Source organism: Oreochromis niloticus, linkage group LG7 (genome assembly GCF_001858045.2).
Source record: "Oreochromis niloticus isolate F11D_XX linkage group LG7, O_niloticus_UMD_NMBU, whole genome shotgun sequence".
Classification (NCBI taxonomy): domain Eukaryota; kingdom Metazoa; phylum Chordata; class Actinopteri; order Cichliformes; family Cichlidae; genus Oreochromis; species Oreochromis niloticus.
In genome coordinates this window covers 2,185,103-2,208,427 of record NC_031972.2, presented here as the reverse complement: position 1 = coordinate 2,208,427, position 23,325 = coordinate 2,185,103, and the positions used below count along the sequence as shown (strand labels likewise).

At 45.1% G+C, this 23,325-nt stretch overlaps 1 protein-coding gene and 1 pseudogene across 1 annotated transcript; one reads left to right on the top strand and one right to left on the bottom strand.

Annotated features, from left to right (window-relative positions):
• The first annotated feature begins 762 nt into the window (after positions 1 to 762).
• Positions 763 to 2,855, top strand: LOC109202778 (uncharacterized). The gene is made up of 3 exons (XM_019360898.2): positions 763 to 1,457; positions 1,602 to 1,884; positions 2,012 to 2,855. Exons 1-3 carry the CDS (start codon positions 1,138 to 1,140, stop codon positions 2,681 to 2,683), a joined length of 1,275 nt encoding a protein of 424 aa, XP_019216443.1. The 5' UTR covers positions 763 to 1,137; the 3' UTR covers positions 2,684 to 2,855.
• Positions 2,856 to 9,145: 6,290 nt separating this feature from the next.
• On the bottom strand, positions 9,146 to 23,076 carry LOC112847295 (zinc finger protein 609-like; annotated as a pseudogene).
• Positions 23,077 to 23,325: the final 249 nt, after the last annotated feature.

Below are 23,325 nucleotides of genomic sequence, written 5' to 3'. Positions count from 1 at the left end.
AGTCACTTTGCACTAAGATCTGTAGCACTGCCATGCTAATGACAAACACAACAATACCATAGATGTAAAAATACTGAAATTGTTACTTTACAGAATTGCTAGATGACCAGATGCTGGGGGCAGAGGAAGCATGTTCACTGCAGACCAAGAAACCCATATAGTCAATATGGCGATTGCAAATAATCCTATACTTGGAAATAAACACTTGTGTTTGTTTTGATGTGTGTGAATAAACACCAGTACTTGAAGTTTGGATCCCTCTATGCTTACGGATCTATGACAAAAGTGTGAGCTCAAACTGACTTAGCCTACCTTGTGCACAGAGAAAGCAAAAGCCAGATGTGTTTTTCATTCATACCATCAGTGTGTAGTTGGTGCATTGTGTGCTTATTAATGTGATGGCTTGTGTTAACTGTTGGATACGAAAATACCATTTTTACAAAGGTGTGGAGAGTTAAGCAAAGGTTATTCGCTTTTACAAGAAAACTACAATGTTTTGCTGATTGGGTGAAGAGTTTTCTTATTTGTGTGTAGAGTTTTGCAAAAATAGCCAATAGTTACAAAAAATGTGCTCAAGCCATCAGAAAAAACTGTAATATCACTTCTCATTTTCAAAATCATGTTGTTTAGCTTTGAAATGTCTGCATTTGTGAATAAAACATTTTCTTAGTAACAACATTTGTTAAGATCCAACCAAGCAAAATATGATTTTTGCCATTTTCAAGTGGTCTTAAACCTTTAATCAGGACTGTATCTTACAGTTTTTCTCGATTGCTTAAACACTATAACCAGGCCTCTAAACTAAAATTTCAAAACCATAAACGCTATTGGTCAAAAAGCTCACCCATTTCCCTGAACTATAAACACTATTCCCTGCTTTGACACATGACTCAAATTTGGTGAACTGGTACTGCAAAACTCTACACACAAATCCCTACATTTTACAGTGCTTACACCATGTAGTCATGTACAAAGCACTAGCATGCAATAATGTTAACTTAAGTCAGCATAGCTTGAGCCCAATTAGCACACAATTAACCAGGTGGAAACACTAGGAGTCAAAATTTAGCACACACCAATCAGAACCTGCGATGGATAGATAAAAGGGCCAAAGTCAGCTCATTCAGGTTTGAAACAATGGATCCAAAGAGATGCAAAGGAAGAGGACGTGGTGGAGAAAGAGGACGTGGTGAAAGAGGAGGACGTGGTGGAGAAAGAGGACGTGGTGAAAGAGGAGGAGGAGGTGGTGAAGGAGGTGGAGGTGGAGAACGACGGCGACAAGGAAGGGGAAGAGCAAGGGCACGAAGACAGTCAGTCTCGGATGAAATTCGAGCCACTTTAGTTGACCATGTCCTTGTCCATGGGATGACTATGAGGGAGGCTGGGCAACGAGTACAACCAAATTTGAGTCGCTTCACTGTTGCCTCCATCATCAGAACCTTCAGGGAGGAAAACAGGTAGGTGTACTTGCAGTAAGACTGCTTTGTACAATAACGTTTAAGTTACTGAATTTATGTGTCTTGAGTTTCAGTATGTTTCCATTATTTTCCTGTAAAATGAATGTGTGACAGTTACAGTAATGAGTGCTTCTATTTTTGTAGGACACAGAGACGACCACCTGGTGGAGGCAGGTTAAGGCTTTTGTCGGAGGAGCAAGAGAGGGAACTTGTAAACATGGTAATTGCAAATAATGTAATCCGCCTGCAAGAGATTCAAAGGAGAGTGATTGAGGATGATCATCTTTTTCGAGGCATAAATGCCATCAGCCTCTCCACAATTGACCGCATCCTCCGAAAGAATCAATTCCGGATGAAACAGGCATACCGAGTCCCTTTCGAACGAAACTCTGACAGAGTGAAAAACCAACGTGTGGAATATGTTCAGGTATGAGTTTTGATACTGTATAAGGTATTGTGTACCATCACAGCATGGCAGTTTATGCTGCCATTTCAGCACTCTTGAACTTTGGTTCAGGGTACCGATTGACTCTACTGTGTTATGTGTTTTGCAGAGAATCTTTGAGATTGAAGGACGGCCTGTTCCCCATGAAATGATCTTTGTGGATGAGGCAGGTTTTAACCTGACCAAAAGAAGGAAAAGGGGGAGGAACATAATTGGCCATCGGGCTATTGTAAATGTCCCTGGTCAGCGTGGGGGGAATGTCACTATGTGCGCAGCCATCAGCCAACGAGGGGTACTCCACCGCCATGCCGTACTAGGACCCTATAACACTATGCTTCTCCTTGCTTTTCTTGATGGTTTAAGACAACATATGTTCCAGCTGGACTACAGGGAACCAGCACAGCCAGAGCAGCCTCACTACGTTGTTGTGTGGGATAACGTCAGCTTCCATCGCGCTGCTCTGGTTCGTGACTGGTTTACCAATAACCCAAGGTTTTCTAATATCTTTCTGCCTGCATACTCCCCCTTTCTAAACCCGATAGAGGAGTTATTTTCGGCATGGCGGAGGAAAGTGTATGACCGAGAACCTTATGTCCGTGTTCACCTCCTTCAGGCCATGGAAGAGGCCTGCCTAGACATATCAGTAGATGCATGCCAGGGGTGGATCAGGCATGCAAGAGGATTTTACCCCCGCTGCCTGGCTGGGGCCAATATAGCCTGTGATGTGGATGAGATTCTCTGGCCTGACCCAGACCAAAGACAAGATGCTGTGGTGGGATAATGTTTCTGGTGTGTGTTGTACTGTATAGTACATGAATGACAATGTGCCACTGTACATACATTGGTTGCGTCTTTTGTGTTTATCATGTGACAAGGGTTTTGAAGGGGAGAACCATAAGCAACCTAATTGTTTTGGAACTATTGTTTTGAATTAATTGTACCAGTGTGCAAAACTCTGTTGTTATATATTATATTACTTCAAACAGAGGTGATCCAGTAAAGCTGCACTAATGAATTAGACGAACTATTCACTTTAGCTGAAGTTATTAAGTTAGCTAAAGAGTTGGGATGCTGTGTAAGACATAAATAAAGCTCAAATACAAAGGTTTGGATGCTGTTTTGCATGTTTCCTTACTGTAGGGGTCTCTGCAAGCATACAGGGCTCTGACAGGGTACAAGATGACAACTTTGGAATTCTACTAGAAACAGTCGATCATATTTGTTTGTCAAAGCTGAATTCAGGGCAAACTACGCTAAATTAGCGTTTTTAGCTAGCAGCTACAATAAGCATAAAGGTTACTGTACGGCTATCAATTGTTAACATGACGCTTGTTCTTATACATGTAATACATTTATTACCAACCTGAGAGTTTATCCGCTGGTCATTCGACGTGACGAATGACTTCTGAAGTCTTAATTCAGCTCAAGACGCTGTAGATTCCGTCAGTAACGCTATCAGTCTGTAGTTCTATTAATCTGCGCTTGAACCGGAACCGGATGTAAGTCCCAAAAAACTGAATTTTGGAACTGAAATTGAATTGTAGAACTGAAACTGAATGGTGAGAAGTGAATCTGAAATTATTCGAGAGCTGAATTTTTAAAGGATAAAATGCAGTTTCAAAGCAAATCAATTCATTTTCAAACCATAAATTCAATTTCAAATTAGACTAATTCAAATTCAGTTTCAAAAGCTTTCATTCAAGTTACAATTCAGATTCAATCCGAGTAATTCAAATTCAAATTTAACTTATTCAAATTCAGTTTCTGATGGCACAGATTTCTGCCCATAGTGTTCCTGCAGGTCCTCAAAGAGACGACAGAGAGCTGCTCAGAGAGTTCAGAGTGAGCTGAAGGATGAAGGTCAGACTATAACATTCCTCCAAAAGTGCCTTCATGGACCTGCAGCCGAAAACAGAAACCGATGCAAAGTGTTTATGCAGGTGAGAGAAGTTCACCTGAGGGCTCTTTCAGCGTGCATGCCGAGCACTGAGAGGCGGAGGCTGTGCTGCAGGCAGACGTTTGGACGGCGACTCAGACTTCTCTTCTAGACGTCGTCAAATATTTGGCTACGAGATGACGACATGGACAGGTACCGTCCTCCCGAGTGCCAGAAAACACAAGTGAACACAGCAGCACACAAATCCACATGTCTGTGGACACGTCAGTGCCTGCAGACACTTTAGAAACGGCTGTGCTTCACTCCAACACTTTAACACTAAAGAACACTGAGGAAATGAACAAACTGACAGTTAACAATATGGGAAGGAAAAAGGATCTCTCTGCTGCTGAAAAGTGTGAAATAGCTAAATGCCTTGGACACGTAGTGAAAACCTTAGATATTTCATGAAAACGTAATCGTGATCACCGTAACGTTAGGAGATCTGTGGCTGAGTCAGAGCACACACGGGTTCGTGCAGATAAAGGCTCAATGAGGAAGGTTTCTGCAGGACAAATACATCCGATTAGGAGAGCAGCTGCTAAAAGGCCATTACAAAGCAGCAAACACATATTTGAAGCTGCTGGTGCCTCTGGAGCCCCACCAACATCAAGGTGTAGGATATTTTGGACAATCTATAATCTTCTAACACAAAAACATACAAGTGTTCATTGACGTAAACACAGAGCAGTAGTGATTTTTTTTAAATTAGCAACAAATCAAAATAAAGAAAACTAACTGCCTTGTTTTCATTTGTAGTTTTTGTAGTAGGAAGAACTAAAAAAAAACTACAAATAAAAAAGGCTCAGGGAGGGGCAGTCTTCTGCCATGACTGGTTGGGGGGTGAGGGGCAAAATAAAATCAAACATAAAGGAGAGCACAGCGTATTTATGACAGGTCGTGGACTGTGGCTCGAGTTCAAAAGATGCTCGAATCCCGCCTGAGATGGTATGGACATGTGATTCGAAGCGATGAGAACTCAGCAAAAACGGCTAAGAGGATCGACCCAGACGGACGCCGGCCTCGAGGCAGACCGAAAAAACGGTGGATGGACAAAATCAAGGAAGACATTAAGACCGCCAACGCGTCACCTGAGGACGCCTTGGACAGAACCAAACGGAGAAACCTTTGCTGAGAAGCGGACCCTGCACCAGCGGGAACAACGCCAGGATGAAGGTGGACTGTGGCTGGAAAACATCATTACTGTTTTTAAAGGGTAACTGGCCCACATCCACAATTACAGTAGAGCTGTAATTGTGGATGTGGACCACAATCCACAATTGTCGATGGGACGTGTGCATGCAAGCGATCCCCCACAGAGCGGGACATTCACTTCAGCTGAAAATCTTAGAGGCGACCCAGAAAGCTGCAGGAAGAGCAATGACCCATCCGGCAATACTTAAACCCTACTTCAAGTACGTTTACACACCACGAACTAAGGGTCTTAGCCTCATGTACCGCTGGGCGCCGAAAATTTTCCACAGTTTGTCTGAGTTCTGCGTTCTCTTGCCTGAATTGTGTGTTTTCTTGACTGAGTTTTGTGTTTTCTTGCCTGAGTTTTGCGTTAAATTCAACGAGGTCTGCGTTTTGTCTCCTAATACTACGTAGAACTTCAACTGCTGTACGCTGCAGTGGGTCTGACTGATCTCTGCTTCCAGATAAATTATTCAATGTTCCCTGTGACATTTCTTTAAAGGTTTAAAGCTCAAAAAAGTGTCAAAAAAGTTAAATACGTTCTCTGAAGTATTTAGATGCAAAAGTTAGCTTTGTCAAAAACAACTGGCTCTTTCAGAAAATTCTCCAATGTAAACTGTTAAAAGAGCTCCCCTATTTACGCTACTGATGCGTAAGACACCGAGCGCCCTCTGCTGGCGGAACTTATATTACAGACATTAACAGTAGTTTTCCCCAAAAGAAAGTGACTTGAAGCATAAAAATAAAATGGGAGGCTGCAATTTTCATGTATTCATCTATATCATAGTGCCACACAAGCCCAAAACTTAATTTATCACATTAAATAAATGTGAATGGCTAGAAAAAGTAGTTTCCTAAAGAAAACTATGCAAAGTCAAAGTTTGACACTCCAAAATAAAATGTATTTAAAGCCACTGAGGTTACAGTGATCCTGAATTATATGTGCATGTGCTTTGCAGTACATTAGGCAGGTCAGTTCTTTGTTAACGAGGCCACATATTACTGAATAAAGTGAATAATATATGGATCCACATCCATAAGCACATCTCCATTTGTTTTACGTTTTTAAACCAGGACATATTTTATTCTACACAATGAAACCAGAGTCTGCAAGCTTTTTCTTTTGAAAGAAGAACCCTTTAATCTGAGCGAATCCCTCCTGCCTCCCATCATCCCAGGACCTGAAGGCGTTTCACAACATCAGCTTCTCTCTGGTGCTTTCAGGGAATAAATGAGGACACTGAGCTCGAGCGCTGCTCCACCAGCTACAGGTTTAATATCAGATCAACAACAGTAGAAAAATAGAGGCAGAGACTACCAGACAAAAAGAAGAGTAGGAAATCCAACATCATCCAACAGGCTCTTTAAAATAATTCCTCTGTACAATAAATACTGTAAATACACACACACACACACACACACACAGCAGCTGCAGGCTCAGAGTGGTGAGGTGGGCGGGCTCAGAGGATCCCTTTCCAGCTGTGAGTCATGGGAGGAGGGGTCAACTTGGTTTGGGGTAACCTTCAGCACCAGGCATTACCCCGTCCTCCTCTGCTACAAATGTTTTCAGCGAGTGTATGAACACACTGCAAGGCTGACATCACACTGCAGGGCTGACATCATCTACCTGCATTTACACCTGAAACAGGTCTGTGTGTGACATCACCATGGCTGTGTGGCCTGTCACTAAACTGAGCAGGTTGTCCTCCAGTCTGAGAACACCTGAGCTAAAGAGGATCTAAAGGCAGCAGGCGAGAATCACCTGAGGGGTAGGACAGGTCATACAGAGTGTTTTGGAGGAAGGAAGGCTCAGGGTTTAAGTAGTCATCATCATGGGCTCATCCGATTAGAATGAGATTAAGCAGTCATCAGTCATTTGCAGGTTTTGTCCTTTTGTTGGATAATGGGTAAAGGAAAGAAAGACACACAGAAAGACACACATACTTTATGTCCTTTTTAGGACATAAAGTATGATTTAAGTAACTCAAAATAATACATGAACTCAGGAGACTCAAAGAGATACTCACCTCAGCTGCCGCCCCATGTGGGAGTGAAGAAAGAGTGAGCGGTAGGTGAGTGCAGTCCTTATATAACGAGTGACAGGTGAGTGCAATTAAGAGCAAGCACCACACCCAATCAAAGGTGAGGAAAAGAAACAAGGTGCATCTGGTGAAGTGAATGTGCTGAAAGGTGAGCCTTTACAACAGCCGCCCCCATAATTCTACTGAGAAATATGTTCAAAGGGTTAGAGTTGTTCTTTTTCACAAAGCGGGGGCAGAGGGATCAGACATGCTACAGGTCTAATATAGGTTCAGGGGGTCGACCTAGAGGTCGACAGCGCAGGCCAGACAGTTCAGGGGGCCGATCATGTAGCCAGCGGTGGCGGCGAAGTAGGTCCAAATGCCAACCGCGTGGGATGCAGCGGCAGGCCCAGACCTGCAGACCGTCGGGCAGTTGTGCAGGTGCTGGGGGCAATGTACGGGGCTTGGCAGAGGTAGGACCAGGTGATGTAGGAGCAGGCGGTGCCTTGACCACTGGTGGAATGGCAGCCACAGGCGGTGGAACTAGTGATAGTGGCACTGCCGGTGATGACGTAGGTACTGCTGATGGTAGAGTATGAGGTGGCTGTATGAATTCAGAGCCATCAGCGGACACAAGGATGTGCTGGAGTGGTTCTCCTGAACCTGAACTGGAAGATGTGAACAAACATTGGGCATGCGTGGAACTGCTCTGGGGTTGGAAGTCTGTGATTGGACCTTGGAGTGTCCATCCTAAGCGGGTTTTGACTGCTGCAGGAGATCCAAATGGTCCATGTCTAACTGGTGCAATAGACGTAATAAGGTGGGTATGATCAGAGCCTATGAGCAGTAGTGGAGCTGCTTTGTTAATAAAGGGTAATGGGATACCTTGAAGATGCTTGTATCTTCGTTGGAGAAATGATACGGGGTAGGTGTGGTCTGAAAGTGCTAAGCGACTTGTAGCGAAGGCATTATTAATTGTGTAAGTTTTCTCTGGATGCGCGATGGGAGAAATCTGGAAACTTACAGAAGAACCTTTCAACTCCTTGATGGACAGTTCTGAGTGATAATTTTTCAGCTTTCCCAGTTAGGTGGAGATGCTGAGCTGCTGATGTCAGAAGCATGGTACGTTGGGAGCCATCGTCAAGTACGGCATATGTTTCAAGAGTTCTTTTGCCATTTCGCAGGAGCACTTTCACAACTTTTAATAGTACACTGGGACAGTCACTAGGTTTATCAAAGTACAGTGTCCTCACTACAGGATTAACTTCAGTTCTAGGTCTCTGATTCACCTCACATAGGATCTGTAGATGTCGTCCTATGCAGGAGGCACATGCTTTCCTCAGATCACACTTCGCAGCCTGATGAGTTCTAGCACAACGCCAACACCGTTTGTTTCTCTTTATCCAGTTTATTTTCTCATCCTTTGTCTTGTTAATGAACTCAGGGCACTTGCTAATGTGGTGTTCAGGTGAGCAGCAATATGCACATCTTGCCTTAGTCATTATGATGGGTTGTGTTGCCTGTACAGGATCGGATGCATTTGTCCCATGTAATATTGTTGTGAGTGGAGAGGTGTACTGTTAGATTTGTATTGTTTATTGCCATTTATGCTTAGAAATATTTACTCATATATGCTTAGAAGTATATAATCGATTGTGTAGTGATAGGAGGTTTGATCTTTAATAGTCTGTAACAACTCTGTGTAGCATGAAGAGGGGAGTGTGTTCACTCCTCTTCAGAGTGTTCTGGCATAGATCACACACCTCCTAGGAGAGGTCGTATCTTCTCTTGCTGATATATGGTATAACAAACACACGTATATCTGTTTGAGTCTAAGAGCCTTTTGTTCAGATGGACCGCTAGACTCCTGGCACCAGCTTTGGGGAGTCACATTCCACACACACACATTCCACACACACACACACACACAAGGTATTCTTTGTTCACATGTATACCTATATAAGAGGTCATATGTTAATGAACCTATGCATATTCATGTAATCACAATAAAAGAGCAGTGTTACGGGAGAGCGGACGAGAGCAACTGGGGTCAAGCGAAGGAACGGCGCCTGTCCAGTTCTCTCCCGTGCACGTGAAACATAAAGAATGTTGCCTACTCGGGTCTTGCTTGTTGTGTAATTACATTGCCTTCAACGTTCCAGCGAATAGGTTCAAGCTACAAACCTATCATGTACTTATGGGCAGGTCGTGGCTGGTTAAAGGATGAAACAGGACTGTCCTTTCTTGGTTGACACTTGCACTCCATTTGCAACCAGGACGAGAACAAAGGTAAGTCATACATCATATTTCCTTGTTCCCTGTAAATGTGCCGTTTGAAGCGACTGGAATGATCTGCAGGCAACTTTTCAAGTAGGCGATCGACATGGGAGCCACAATTTAGTTCTGTCAGTCCTTGATCACCCATAGTGCTAAGCAAACCAACTAAAGCTTGCACACGAAAAGCAAAGTTATCCAGAGTCCGACCATCACCTGCTCTGATAGGAGGAAGCTCCAGTATATTCCGTAGCTCTTTCAATGCCAGCTGTCTTGGTTGCCCATAACGCTCATCAAGAGCTTTGATGGCTTGAGTGTATGGGTCAGGAGCATAGGAAAAGGAAATAGCTAACCGTTTAGCTTGTTCTACTTTCAGATGATCGAGAAGGACATGATATTTAAAGTGCTCTGTCTCATGAGGGTCAAGAAGGTTAGTAAGGGCCATTTGTAACAGCCTATACTGGATTTCATCTTCACTGGTAAGGTCTGGGAAAGAAGGACCCTCAAGCTTATACACATGTGTTCTAGTGCTAACAGGGTGACTAGAACTAGCAGTATGTCTGTGAAGGTTCTCAGTCATCCAGGTCATCGTAGTCAAAGGACTTTGCAAAGAAAAAGCGTCTGGACTTCTTTGAACTCAAGAAGAACTTCTTTGAACTCAAAGAAGTCCAGACGCTTTTTCTTTGCAAACTCCTTTGAGAACTAGCAGTAATGGGTACCGAAGGTTTTTGTGCACTCAAAACATCAGATGTAGCTGGTTGCGGCTTTACAGGAGGGCGCTGCCTTGGTTCTGGAATGCAAACGAGAGGTTGAGCGGAGTCTTCATCTAGAGGAACAGCAGGTTGAACACATGAAATCTGGTGGGGACCTTGCAGTGGTGTGGCCAGGAAATTAAAAGGAGTCTCATCTGGTGTAGGAAAAACTGGTCTAGGCAAACCACTTGAAGGAACTGCAGCATCTAATATTGTTGAATTAGGGAAAGGAGGGCTAGCAGCCAGAACTGCACCAGAGTGACGGCTAACCTGTGGGGGCTGAGAGGGTGATTGACATGTTGCTGGATCAATCACTGGGAACTGCTCATGTTGCTGATGCGTTTGGGGAATGGCTTGTAAACCGCATAAAGATGATTTGCTTTCATCAGATGAGACAGTGTGAATTGAAGATCTGGAGGAACTTCGAGAATGGGGAGGAGGTAATTGAATCATGAGTTGCCTAATCTCCCTCATCGTCATCAGGAGTTCCCTCATCACCTCATCTTGATTGGTGGGTAAAGGAGCAGGGGATGTCTCTGGTTGACTTTCTGACTCCCTGTCAGGATCCTGCAGCCCATGTGTGTCTGTGTCACTATGCTGGCATTCTGTTTGACTCCCTGTATCACATCTAGCACTTCTACTTCCAGAGTACTGAACGTCATACTGCAGGTGGGTAGGAGGTCAACTATCACGACTGGAACGTCTCAAACCTTCAGTCAATGGCTGCTGTGAATCCATGATGATAACACTACTCCGGCTCGGAGGACCATGTTTTGGAGGAAGGAAGGCTCAGGGTTTAAGTAGTCATCATCATGGGCTCATCCGATTAGAATGAGATTAAGCAGTCATCAGTCATTTGCAGGTTTTGTCCTTTTATTGGATAATGGGTAAAGGAAAGAAAGACACACATGGACTGCTATCTCTAAAAAGGACAAAGTATGATTTAAGTAACTCAAAATAATACATGAACTCAGGAGACTCAAAGAGATACTCACCTCAGCTGCCGCCCCATGTGGGAGTGAAGAAAGAGTGAGCGGTAGGTGAGTGCAGTCCTTATATAACGAGTGACAGGTGAGTGCAATTAAGAGCAAGCACCACACCCAATCAAAGGTGAGGAAAGGAAACAAGGTGCATCTGGTGAAGTGAATGTGCTGAAAGGTGAGCCTTTACAACACAGAGGGTATCTCAGGTGGTGATGGGACTGCATGATGCGCTGCGAGGGCGAGGAGCGTGGCCGGTCGCCCTTTCTTTCTTTCTCCCGCTCCCGGTCATGTGGCGTCTTGCTGTCCTGGATTGACGGCGACTTGCTTTTGTACTGGCTGGTGTGCAGCTGCAGCAGGTCCAGAGCTTTGGCCTCGCTGGACGGCTTCACCGACGGACTCAACCTGGAGGGCTTCTCGCTGTCCTCGCCCGCCCCCACCTTCCCGCCATATGAGGAGGCGTAGTAACTGGCTGGCAGGTACGAGCCTGGAGAGACAAACGTAAAAAACAACATAGTTCGGCGGACGGTTCGACATGATGACGTGGCGGCAGCTTGAGGCAGTGAAGTTTCAGGCAGCAGCTCTAAAGGTACAGTACGCCATTTTTCAGGTCATTTAATGGAAAAACAACTAAAAGTGGTGATTAGTGTGTAACTGTGTTCTCCAACAAACTTAGGAATTCTCACAAACTCAGAATGAATCCACTAAAAATACAAAGGAGCTCCGTGTTACCCCCACCAGCTTTGAACAAAATTTTGGTCAGCAGCTCACTGCTGAGGGACATTTCAGACACTGAGATTCACCCTATAGCTGTCAGCGATCATGCTCCTGTATCTTTAGCACTAATGCACAAGAATAATACTACGCCAAGTAAAAACTGGAGATTTAATACATCACTGCTTAAAGATGAAGACTTTATTAAATATTTTAAAAAAGAGTGGACTTCATATTTAGACTTTAATGACACTCCCGGAACATCAGCTTCTGTTCTATGGGAAGCAGGGAAAGCTGTGATGAGAGGTAAAATAATTTCTTTCTCATCACATAAAAAGAAAAAAGAAAACAAAAATATTCAGGAATTAGAAAAAACCATCAAATCACTAGAAGAAGCCTACGCGTCCCACCAAGATCAGGAAACATTGAACAAAATACGCAAAACAAAACTAGAATTAAATGAGATAACTAATAAAAAAAAACAAAATTCTTAGTACAAAGACTACGCTTACAAAATTATGAACATAGTAATAAATCCGGTTAATTTCTAGCAAACCAGCTAAAAATAAAGAAAGAACAACTATATGTGCTGTTCAAGATTCATCTGGGAACACAATAACAACATTTTTAGGGATTTCTATAAAACGTTGTATTCACCACAAATAAACCCATCTAAAAAGGAAATTGATCAGTTTTTAGACAACATAACTCTCCCAAAATTATTAGACTCTCAAGCAATGGCGCTGGATTCGCCACTGACATCAGGTGAACTCCAGGAAGCCCTGATAAGTATGCCCAATAATAAGGCTCCAGGTCCAGATGGCTTTCCTGCAGAATTCTACAAAGAATTCTGGACGATTCTAGCACCAGTTTTTTACAGAATGTTGTTGGAAATCAAAGAAAATGGCAGACTTCCATCAAATATGAATTCTGCAAACATTAATCTCCTGCTAAAACCAGGCAAAGACCCTGTATATTCCTCAAGCTATCGTCCAATATCCCTTATAAATGTAGACCTTAAAATAATCTGCAAAGCTCTCTCGAAGAGACTAGAGAAAATAACCCCCCTCTTTATTCATCCTGACCAAACTGGTTTCATAAAAGGTAGGCACTCATCAACAACTACACATAGATTACTTAATTTGATAGACTACTCATACAGAAAAAACATCGAAACTACAATATTTTCTTTAGATGCAGAAAAAACATTTGACAGAGTTAACTGGAAATTTCTATTTGCAACTTTACACAAATTTGGTTTTGGATCTTCTTTCATCAACTGGTTAAAAATATTATATAATTCCCCAACAGCTTGTGTCAGAACAAATGACCAGACATCCTCCAGCTTCTGTCTCTTGAGGGGCACCAGGCAGGGATGCCCACTCTCCCCTTCACTGTTTGCAATTTTTATTGAACCACTAGCAGCAGCATTTAGATAGAATTCAGTAATTAAGGGCATAAAATGCAAGAACGTGGAACATAAAATCAGTCTTTATGCGGATGATGTGTTACTCTTTCTCCAAAATTCACAAACCAATATCTCTGGGGTGATTGAATTGATAAACTCTTTTGCAAGAATATCAGATTACTCAATTAACTGGTCAAAATCTACAGTCCTTCCGATTAATTGCTCCTTCCATAATTCCTCTTCTACTCCACTGCAATCGGGAAATATAAAATATTTAGGTATTAATGTTTCTCCCAAGCTTGCAGATCTAACTAAATTAAACCATATCCCACTTTTAAAGAAAGTAGAAGGTGATCTGGCTAGGTGGAAATGTCTACCCATATCACTCATGGGAAGGGTTGCCGCTATAAAAATGATGGTATTACCAAAAATAAATTATTTATTCTCAATGATCCCAACTAAACCGCCACAAGGTTGGTTCAGATCTCTAGATTCATATATGTCCAAATTCCTTTGGAAAAATAAGCCCCCACGTATAAGCTTAAAAACACTACAAAAGACCAAGGATAAAGGAGGATTAGAACTACCTAACTTTCAGCACTACTTCTTAGCTAACAGGCTTCAGTTTATCTCAGGATGGCTAAAACATACCCTCTTAGATGAACCTTGGCTAGATGTAGAACAAGCACTTTGCAATAATCTAGAGATTTCAGATCTACCATTTATCAGCTCAAACATCCAACGACATGAATGCTTCAAAAGCATCAACATCAGCTCTTCTCTGACAGCATGGTGGGAGTTTCTAAAATTGATGGAGTCTTCATTAATCCCATGCAAATGTACACCTATCTGGAACAACCCTGACATATTACAAAACAATAATATGATAAACTTTTCAGATTGGAGTGGTAAAGGAATCAAATATTTAGAACATATACTAGAAGGAACAGAATTTATTTCATTTGACAGACTAGTTACACAATATGGGATCAACAAGAAAAGATTTTTAGAATATCAACAAATTAAATCCATAGTAAAAAAGAAATTTAAACCGGGTCAAGTTGAACTACAAACACCACCAAGTGTGGTTCAATTTCTTACTCTTAAAACCCCCAAATTACTTTCCAAAATTTACAGAATGCTTTCTAAAACAGATGAATCAATATCACTTCCTATTGCAAAATGGGAAGCGGATTTATCAGTTAATTTAGACCAAAACTTCTGGTCTCAGATTTGCTTAAAAACCTTTCATCTAATTAGAAATCCCAGTCTTCAATTAATTCAATACAAAATACTACATAGAGTGCACTATACAGGTCATCGGATGTTCAAGATGGGCTTTACGTCTACCAACAACTGCTCACACTGCCAAACCAATTCACTGGACAATTATATCCACGCTCTTTGGTTCTGTCCACCAGTTCAGAAGTTTTGGCGCGAGATATGTGAAGACTTATCAAAGTGTCTGAAATGTAACATTCCAACTTCCCCTTTAGTGTGTTTGTTGGGCAGCTTAGATAATGTCACTTCAGAAAAGAATATAGCCCATATGGTTTTCACTGCCCTATGCATAGCCAAGAAAACAGTCCTCATGAACTGGAAAAATAAAAATAATCTTAATTCTAACCAATATAGAAATTATCTATTAGATTACATTAGTCTTGAGAAAGCCTCTGCCGCCACATCAGATCAATTGCTCTGGGCTCCTTTGATCAGCTCCATCACCTAGTGGGGGTGGGGGATCATAGTTTGGTCCCACCTTCACTGTTGTGATTGGTGTGGGGGTAGGGACAGGCTTAGGGCATCGGGGGGTTCCCCGGGAGTATCTTCCTTGGGGGGCTCAACCCGGGGTAGCGGTCATGGCCAATTAAGGGCTCTGTTGGCTCTTAGGTGACGGTTTCCTCGTGGCTGCGTGCAGCGGGGCTAGGGGAGGGTCTGTGCTGACGGATGTGGGTTACTGACCTGGTAGCCTGGCTGCCCCTGGGTGGGTCCAGGACGGGCGTGAGGTTCTGGGGGCGCTCCGTCTCTGGGCTGGGGCCCTGGCCGGGCCTCAGGGGCTTGGGTCCTGGTTGGTGTGTTGCCGGGGTTGTGGGCGGGTGGGTGTATGGGGGCCCAACCCTGGAGCAGGGTGCCGCCAGTGCATCGAGCCACCTGGGGGGCTCTTCAACTGGTGGGGGAGGTTGTCACATCTTGCAGGAGCTTTCCTCTCTTCAGGAACTCTCTCTGCAGGAGGGGGAGATACAGGAGAGGTGGAGGAAGATCTCAGCCTGGGCGTCTATTGTCTTGTGTAGTCTGGAAGATGAGTGGATGATGGGGTGGGTGCAGTTTTCTCTGTGGTGGGGTCAGGTGGGCTGTCCCGGGCTCTGTGGGGCCGGGCAGCGCTGCTGCACTGGGCCCCGGTCCGGATGGGCCTGGGCCGCCTTTCCCTGGCGGGTTGCAGAGTATGGGGGTGCCTACTGGGGTCAGCAGGGGAGCTGGCCCCAGAGAGGGGTCACTTGCCCCTCCCTTCCTTCCCTCCGCATCTCCAGCTGCCTCCCTCTTCCCGCTCCACCACAATCACCCACACATGCAGGGCCTTGGGGTAAGGGTGTGTCACCAGGGTGCAGAGGAGACATCCCCCCCCTCTGTCCCCTTCTGGCTGCCTCTGCCTCAATTTTATCTCACAACTTAGACATTCACATTACTCACACTCTCATAACACATACATATAGGATCTTGGGGGTGGGCACGCAACACAGACTCCAAATTACCATCAGGGTGTACACCTCACCCCTGGCGTCGTTGCCCACCTCTCAATTTTAAATACACGTAGACATTGAGGGCTAGCAGGAGGGGCTATGCGCTTACCTGCTGCTCTCTGGCAGGTAGCTCCATGCCCTCCTGGGTTTTAAATGCACCTTAGAACACACATACATCAACACCACATATGAGCGGGTGGAGGGAGGTTTGGAGTCTTCTCACACCCCCGTTCTCTGCGGCCTGCTGGAGCGGGGGGTCTAGGAGGAGGAGTTGGCCATCCGACTGGGGTCTGGAATGTGGGGCCTCCCTGCTGCTGCGGAATCGGGGCAGTCTGCTTCTCCCCACCGCAGGGAAAAGGGTAACACCACCTGGGTCTGGGTGCAGTTTCCCCCTACAGGGGCAAGGGTACCTAGACCCGGTTCTTAGAGTACGCTTGGGGAGTGTGATTGTGTGTACAGTGTCTCTTTATGTCTGTCTCCACGTTGGTTGAGTGTGGAGTAATTGGTTATGAGAGCATGAGGGTGGGAATGGATGTTTGTATTTGTGTGTGCCTGTATGTCTGTGTCTATATGTCAGGTTGGGTATCAGATGCCACCTCTCTGGGGACATCTCAGGCCCTCCAAGGTTTGGAGGCCTATCTCCCCCCACCACTTCCCCTGCCGGTGGCGGACGCCCTCAGACATCGATGTGTTGGTGGTTCTTTGTGTCCGGGGATGGGCATCCAGGTACACACCGGTTCACTCCTTGGTGGCTGCTTGCCGGGGCCTGGAGCCTGGGGCTCGCTTGGGCCACTTCGGGGTGGGGTGCCCTCAGCCTCTCGGCCCGGGGCTCGGTCACTCAGGCACAGCTGGCTGCCGGCGGAGCTCACGGGCACGTCACTGCAACCCCCCCTGGCTTCCGCTCCGCGGTTGCTGAGTGACCCCTCATCTGGGACTCTCCTCAGCTCTTTCTGGGATAGTGGCGCGGCTGCCCCTCTGTTGGTCTTCCTTGGTCTCTTGTGTTCTGGGGGCCTCTGGATGTCTGGAGTTTTGATCTCCTCAATACCTGCTTCATGCCCTGGAGGACGGGGCAGTGGCCCCCCCACACCCTCTAGCAGATCATTACATGAAGGAACCTTTTAAAAACAAGCGCGTCCATGCTCACAGGTGTACACACGGGTGATCACACACACAAACTACACCCTTTTTGGCTCCTACCTCAAAGCACACTGTCAGGTTTCCTGGGTCGTTGACCCAGTGTTTTCTGTTTTGTCATGTTCAGTTTATTTTCACATCCATGTTTTCTATGCCAGCCTGTCTACTAGTGTATCATGTTCCAGTTCCTTCTATGCATCATTAGTTAGACTAAGTTCAGCTGTGCTCTCACCTGTCTCCAATCGTTGTCATTGTTAGTCATGTATTTAAGCCCTCTGTTCCCTTCAGTCCTGGTCGTGTCATTGATGTTCCTGTGATGTTGTTCCTGTCGCGTGTCCAGTTCAGTAAGCCAGCTAGTCTACCAGTCCATTAAGTTCAGCCAGCCATCCTGTCATCTTTTGTCTCCGTTTCCAATAAACCTCCTCATTCTGCTCCAAGAGTCCTGCGTGTGGGTCATCTCTTCCTCGCCTCCGCACACGACCCCTGACACACACTGTGCGCTGTCAATCTTACGTGCTGCACAATAATGTTTAATATTTAGTATTTACTGTCATATTCCCATATATCATTGTGATGTTGTTTATTCTATTACTGTCGTTTTCTTCTGCTTGCTTTCTTTTTTCTTTCTCAACAGGTGATCCAGGTGATCGATATATGTATTTTTTGTCTGCTTATTCTGTTGGTTTTTGGTTTTTGCCCTTTTTCCCCTTCCCTCTTCTCAGCTGTTTTTCTTTCCCTCTTTCTTTCTCCCCTTTCTTTCCCCCAGTCAAGTCTGTCCCGTATTCAGCAAGTGAAAATAAAATAAACAATAAAAGGTGAATCAAATAGACCATTACGGCAAGGCTGGGATAGACTTGTAGTCAAGACCGCCTAATCCGAGACCAAGACAAGACCAAGACAATAGGGTATCGAGACCAAGACAAGACCAAGACAATAGGGTATCGAGACCAAGACAAGACCAAGACAATAGGGTATCGAGACCAAGACCGAGACCGAGTCGAGACGAGACCAAGACCAAGACCGAGACAAAAAAAGTCTTTAAACTCCAGCCAGACGCTGCTTCGTTTACGGGTGTCAGGCATATTTATGTGTTTTTGCTTTCGCACAGCCCTCCTCACAGCTGTCTACTGTCTCACTCACTTACTGAGAGGACAGACGCACGCTCCACTTGACTGTCGCGTCTCTCACCCTCTCTGTTTTTCACATAATGATATTATCCCTCCATATTGTGATTGGCCACAATATGGAGGGATTGGAGCATAGCTGAACCACTGTGTGAGAGCTGAGCAGCGAAAGGAAATTAAGTGAGGGTAGAAATGACTGAAAGATTATTAGGCTCCGTTTTGAGTTTTGTTAAAAAAAGAATGACTTCATATAGGAAAAAAAATAAATATCACATATGCAGGACACCTTAAACTAGTTTTTTAATTAAGCAGCAAGGCAGAACAAAGTCGGGGCTGTATCAAAACACAGGGACTAAACCCCAATTCAACCAGACCCAGAAGTGATCCGGAATTAAAACAGGACTACAACAGTTCAAAATCAGGACTACTTAGGACTTAACCAAGACAGAACCAGAATCAGAACTAGATGATAGTAGCACTGAAAATCATCATAGACCTGCACTACACTTATTTTTTTAATTCTACCAAAGTACACTATTTAGATTGAGAAAAGTTTATATAATTATTTAGCCTTGTTGTGCAAACAAGCCTGCATAACTTAATAAATATAGAATTTGAAAAGTAACAAATGGTATCTAAAAAGAAACAGGTACTAGATACATGTTCTGATGAGTTTTGGCAAACAACCATTTCACTAACATGTGTGTCTCACCTGCTCTTGTTCCATCTCTGTTCTGTCCTCATTCTCCATCTCCCTCTCTGTTCCTCTCTCTCCCTCTCTGCTCCTCTCTCTCCCTCTTTGTGCTGACAATCAAGCCAAACACCAACATCATCAAATATACAGTTGAAACCAGATATTTACATACTCTTCAGATAAAAACACAAACACTTTTTTAATTGTAACATCAAATCAGACTAAATGTTTATTTTTTTAGATTGATAAATATAAAAAACATATTTGTTAACTTTAAGAGTAAAGAGAAAAACTATATGTATTTCTTAATTGCAAATGGCACCAAATTGTATTCAAAATTGAGCCACACTTATGGAGCTCCACAGTTCTTTTCCTGGTGTTTTGGTTGACATCTCTTGATTTTCACATGTCACAGAAACAGGCTCTGTGTTTTGCCTTATATGCATCCACAGGTGTGCCACCAATTTACTCACATGGACTCTACTAACCTATCAGAAGCTTCTTAAGCTCAGAATGGAATCGTCTGGAGTTTTTCTTATTAATTAACAATAAACTTGGTGTATATGTTCTCCTAAATTTGATGAAAGGGATAAAAATAAACAGCTCTGTCTCTCTTTATTCTGTCATTAAACTAATTCAAAAGATATTTCAACATTTATTTATCTAAAACAAAAGTTTACTCTAAATTAATGTTTAACAGTAAAAAATAGTTTTTATGTTTTCTACCTAAAGTGTATGTAAATATCTGGTTCCATCTGTGAATACTGCTGTGTATTGAAATTTCTCTTGTTTTGCATAGATATACTGAACAACATACAAAGCATAATATATAAAATAACATCTACCTGAGTTTTTTCTTTGAAAGAAGCTTCTTATGTCCATTGTTGTGTTCATCAGTACACAATTGAAACCGATTTAGAGAGTTTGTTTAGCCGTGGAGGGTAACAACTGAAAATATGAAATGTAAGCTAAGGCTCTCTAAAAAATCAGCATTGTTGTTCGGCTTTTTATTTATCCATTTGTTGATTCACTCGAAGAGCAAGTAACGCAACCAACTGATCAGTTTGATATCAATCGTTTGTGATACACCGTCATATTTACAGTATTAGTTCAGTACGAATGATTTGCTTTGGTACCTGGTCAAACTTAAGCTGTCCTCTGTCTGCAGCAAACTCGCAGGCAGCAGCTTCTCCCCCCTCGCTCACATGCGTGCTGTGCTCAGTCGCCTACTGCCTGAGCTCGGATCATACCAAAATTAGGGGGGATTTACGACGGTGCCCCATGCTTCTGAAAAAATGACCCGGGCTTAAGCCCAGTAAGCCACCCCCCGCTCCGCTAATGGTTGACTCCAAATCTCCCGAACACTATGTCGATTTGAGAACGGAAGACTGAAACAGCGAGACCAAGACCGAGACAAGACAAAAGTCCGTCGAGACCAAGACAAGACCAAGACAAAAGTCCATCGAGACCAAGACAAGACCAAGACAAAAGTCCATCGAGACCAAGACGAGACCAAGACCACGTAAAAGTGGTCTCGAGACCGGTCTCGAGACCAAGACCGGTCTCGAGACATCCAACTCTAGGCTGGGATGGTCCATTTGGTAAAGTAAATCCGTTGGGCATCTTTCTTCGCCTTTAGACAATAATTCTGATGGCAAAAGAGCCAAACAGGACAGGCGCAAAAAAAAAAAGAAAGAAAATTGGTGGTTTATAGAGGAAGTTGCACGTTGAAGTGCGGCTTCCTGAAGTCTTATCACCGTGAACAGTTGGCAGGTTTGGTACCGGCGAGCCTAAACAGAAACCAAAACCAACAGCTGACACTTGTCCCTCGGAAACCACAAAGAAACGTGGCTTTTTACATTTCGGTCAAACCAAAACACTCGCGCTCCTCGCTGGTTTTCACTCTCCAGCCCTCGGCGCCCTCGCGCTCTCTTTGGTGCAACGTGCGCCTGCTTTATGTCATGTGTGAGTTTCTCACCTGTGTAATTTTGCATCATGACCGAGGACATACCTCTGTACCCGGGGTGGCTTGGCTCGTAGCCCTGGCTGTAGGCGTACAGTCCGTGCATGCAGGGCACGTAGACCTGATGCTGGGCCAGTGGCGAGGGGAATTGCATGTGAGGCGGACGCGTCTCCTTCCCGCCCCCACGGAGCTTCTTGGGGGGCAGCTGTGTCCTGCCCTCCATTGCTTCCTTCACCGCCTCGTCTTTCTGCACGCTCTCCTTGGGCCGTGACCTCTCTTCCGTCACCTTCCTCTCCCGCTCCTCCTTCCACCTGTCGTCCTCCTGCGGTTTCGGAGCCTCCGAGTATTTGCTGGGGTAGACGTAGGACCACAGACGCGAGTCGGGCTCCTGCAGAGAGGGAGAAACCTACCTACATCAGCATCAAACTAACCTCAATCAATCTTAAAACACAAGCGAGGCGGAAAGTGCCGTGACAGAGGGAGGAAGATTGGACACCTTTACCTGACTGTACCACATGGCGGCTTCGACGCTCGCCGCTCGGCCCGACTCCACCCCTGACTTTGGCTCTTCTTTCCCATGATGCCCTCCTTCACTCAGCTTGATCTTCAAACCCTCGGGCTGGGAGGGGGGCGCCTTGGAGTCCTCTCCCTTTGCCATGATGACCGACTTGGCCTGTTCCAAAGCTGTGGCGGGCTCTGGAGAGAGTGGGCAGTACCGACGCCTTCTGCTTCCACTCTTCTTTCACGGAAGCCTCGCGCTCTTTGCTCTCCGCCTTCTTGCCATGTGGTGATGTCACTGCTCCTCATACTGTTGACGGTAGGCGGGGTTAGAGGCCAAGAGGTGGGCGTGGTAGGCCTGCTTGTGGGAGTAGGGAGGGACGTAGTACTAGTTGTAATAGAGTGGCTGGATTTACATGTTGGAGCGCTGCTGGATGACTGATGGCTGCGGAGGCCCTGGCTCCACCTTTCTCTCCTCCTGAGGCTCCTACTTCAGTTTTCCCTTCTCTCCCACCTCCAGCTCCTCCTCTTTTTTCACTTTCATTTGTGCTATCTCACCATGAGGTGGTGCTGCAGGCGCTGGTCCCGGGCTGGGGTTGGCATAGGTGGGGGAGTAGTAGGCGTCGTAGCTGAGGTAGTACGGCGAATCTTTATTGGATGCCTGAGGGGGAAACAGTGCCTTCTTGGCACCCTCACGAGGTCCCTGGTCAGGCTCTGGCTTGACCTTTACCCCCTCTGCCTTACCCTTGCCATCCTCCCCAGCATCAGAGATGTCAGAGTAGGCGGGGCTACCGGTCTTGACTGACGTGTTGTCGTCTCTGTTCTGGTTCATGTGGAGCGTGGGCGCCAGGACAGCCTCCATCCTGCTGGCCATGCCTGTAAATGGCCTGTATTTATATAGCACCTTAACAGTCCCTAAGGACCCCAAAGCGCTTTACATATCCAGTCATCCACCCATTTACACATACATTCACACACTGATGATGGCAAGCTACATTGTAGCCACAGCCACCCTGGGGCGCACTGACAGAGGCGAGGCTGCCGAACACTGGCGCCACTGGCCCCTCCACCCTCCACCACTGACCACCACCAGTAGGCAATGGGTGAAGTGTCTTGCCCAAGGACACAACGACCAAGACTGTCCAAGCCGGGGCTCGAACCGGCAACCTTGCGATTACAAGGCGAACTCCCAACTCTTGAGCCACGATCGATGCCGATGGACGGGCTGGGTGTGTTGTCGGAGAAGCTGTACACCTTGTCGGCTTCGGCTTTGATGCTGGCGAGCCGGCTCTGCTGAGCCAGCTCTTACCCTCCTCCGGCCTCCCGCCTTACCCATCGCCTTCGGGCTGGCCCCTTCCTGTCCGCCATCCCTCTTCTTGTCTTTCTTTTTCTTGTCCTTGGAATGGGCGGGGCTGGAGGCGGGGTCAGTGAATCCACCAATCAGAGACGCTGTGAAATTTTTCCCTCCAAAAACAGCTGTATGGTCTCAAATTGTGGTCATAAATATTTTGTACTTGTAAATCAGGATTTGTATGTGTAAAAAGAATTTGTGTGTGGACTTAGCCAAAAAATACATGTGAAACTCTGCATTCAAGTTTCAAGTTTTTTGACCCTAGTTTTCTTCCTTTCAGCTGATTGGTCAATCTCATGTCAATCAAAATTTAACTATCCATAGTGATGTGCGATACCACTGATTTCCTTTCCGATCCGATACCAAGTAAAGTTCAGGGTAGTATCGACGATACTGATCCGATACCGATACTCTGTACAAAAACGTAATGTTTCATTGTATGGTAAAAATGGCCTGTATTTGTATAGCACTTTACTAGTCCCTAAGGACCCCAAAGTGCTTTACACATCCAGTCATCCACCCATTCACACACACATTCACACACTGGTGATGGCAAGCTACATTGTAGCCACAGCCACCCTGGGGCGCACTGACAGAGGCAACGACCGAGACTGTCCAAGCCGGGGGCTCGAACCGGCAACC

Excerpts from the sequence above, each read along its gene's own strand:
- LOC109202778 (XM_019360898.2), top strand. The coding sequence starts at position 1,138 with ATGGATCCAAAGAGATGCAAAGGAAGAGGACGTGGTGGAGAAAGAGGA. Across the intron at positions 1,458-1,601 it reads ACCTTCAGGGAGGAAAACAG|GACACAGAGACGACCACCTG; the intron begins GTAGGTGTACTT and ends CTATTTTTGTAG. Across the intron at positions 1,885-2,011 it reads AACGTGTGGAATATGTTCAG|AGAATCTTTGAGATTGAAGG; the intron begins GTATGAGTTTTG and ends TGTGTTTTGCAG.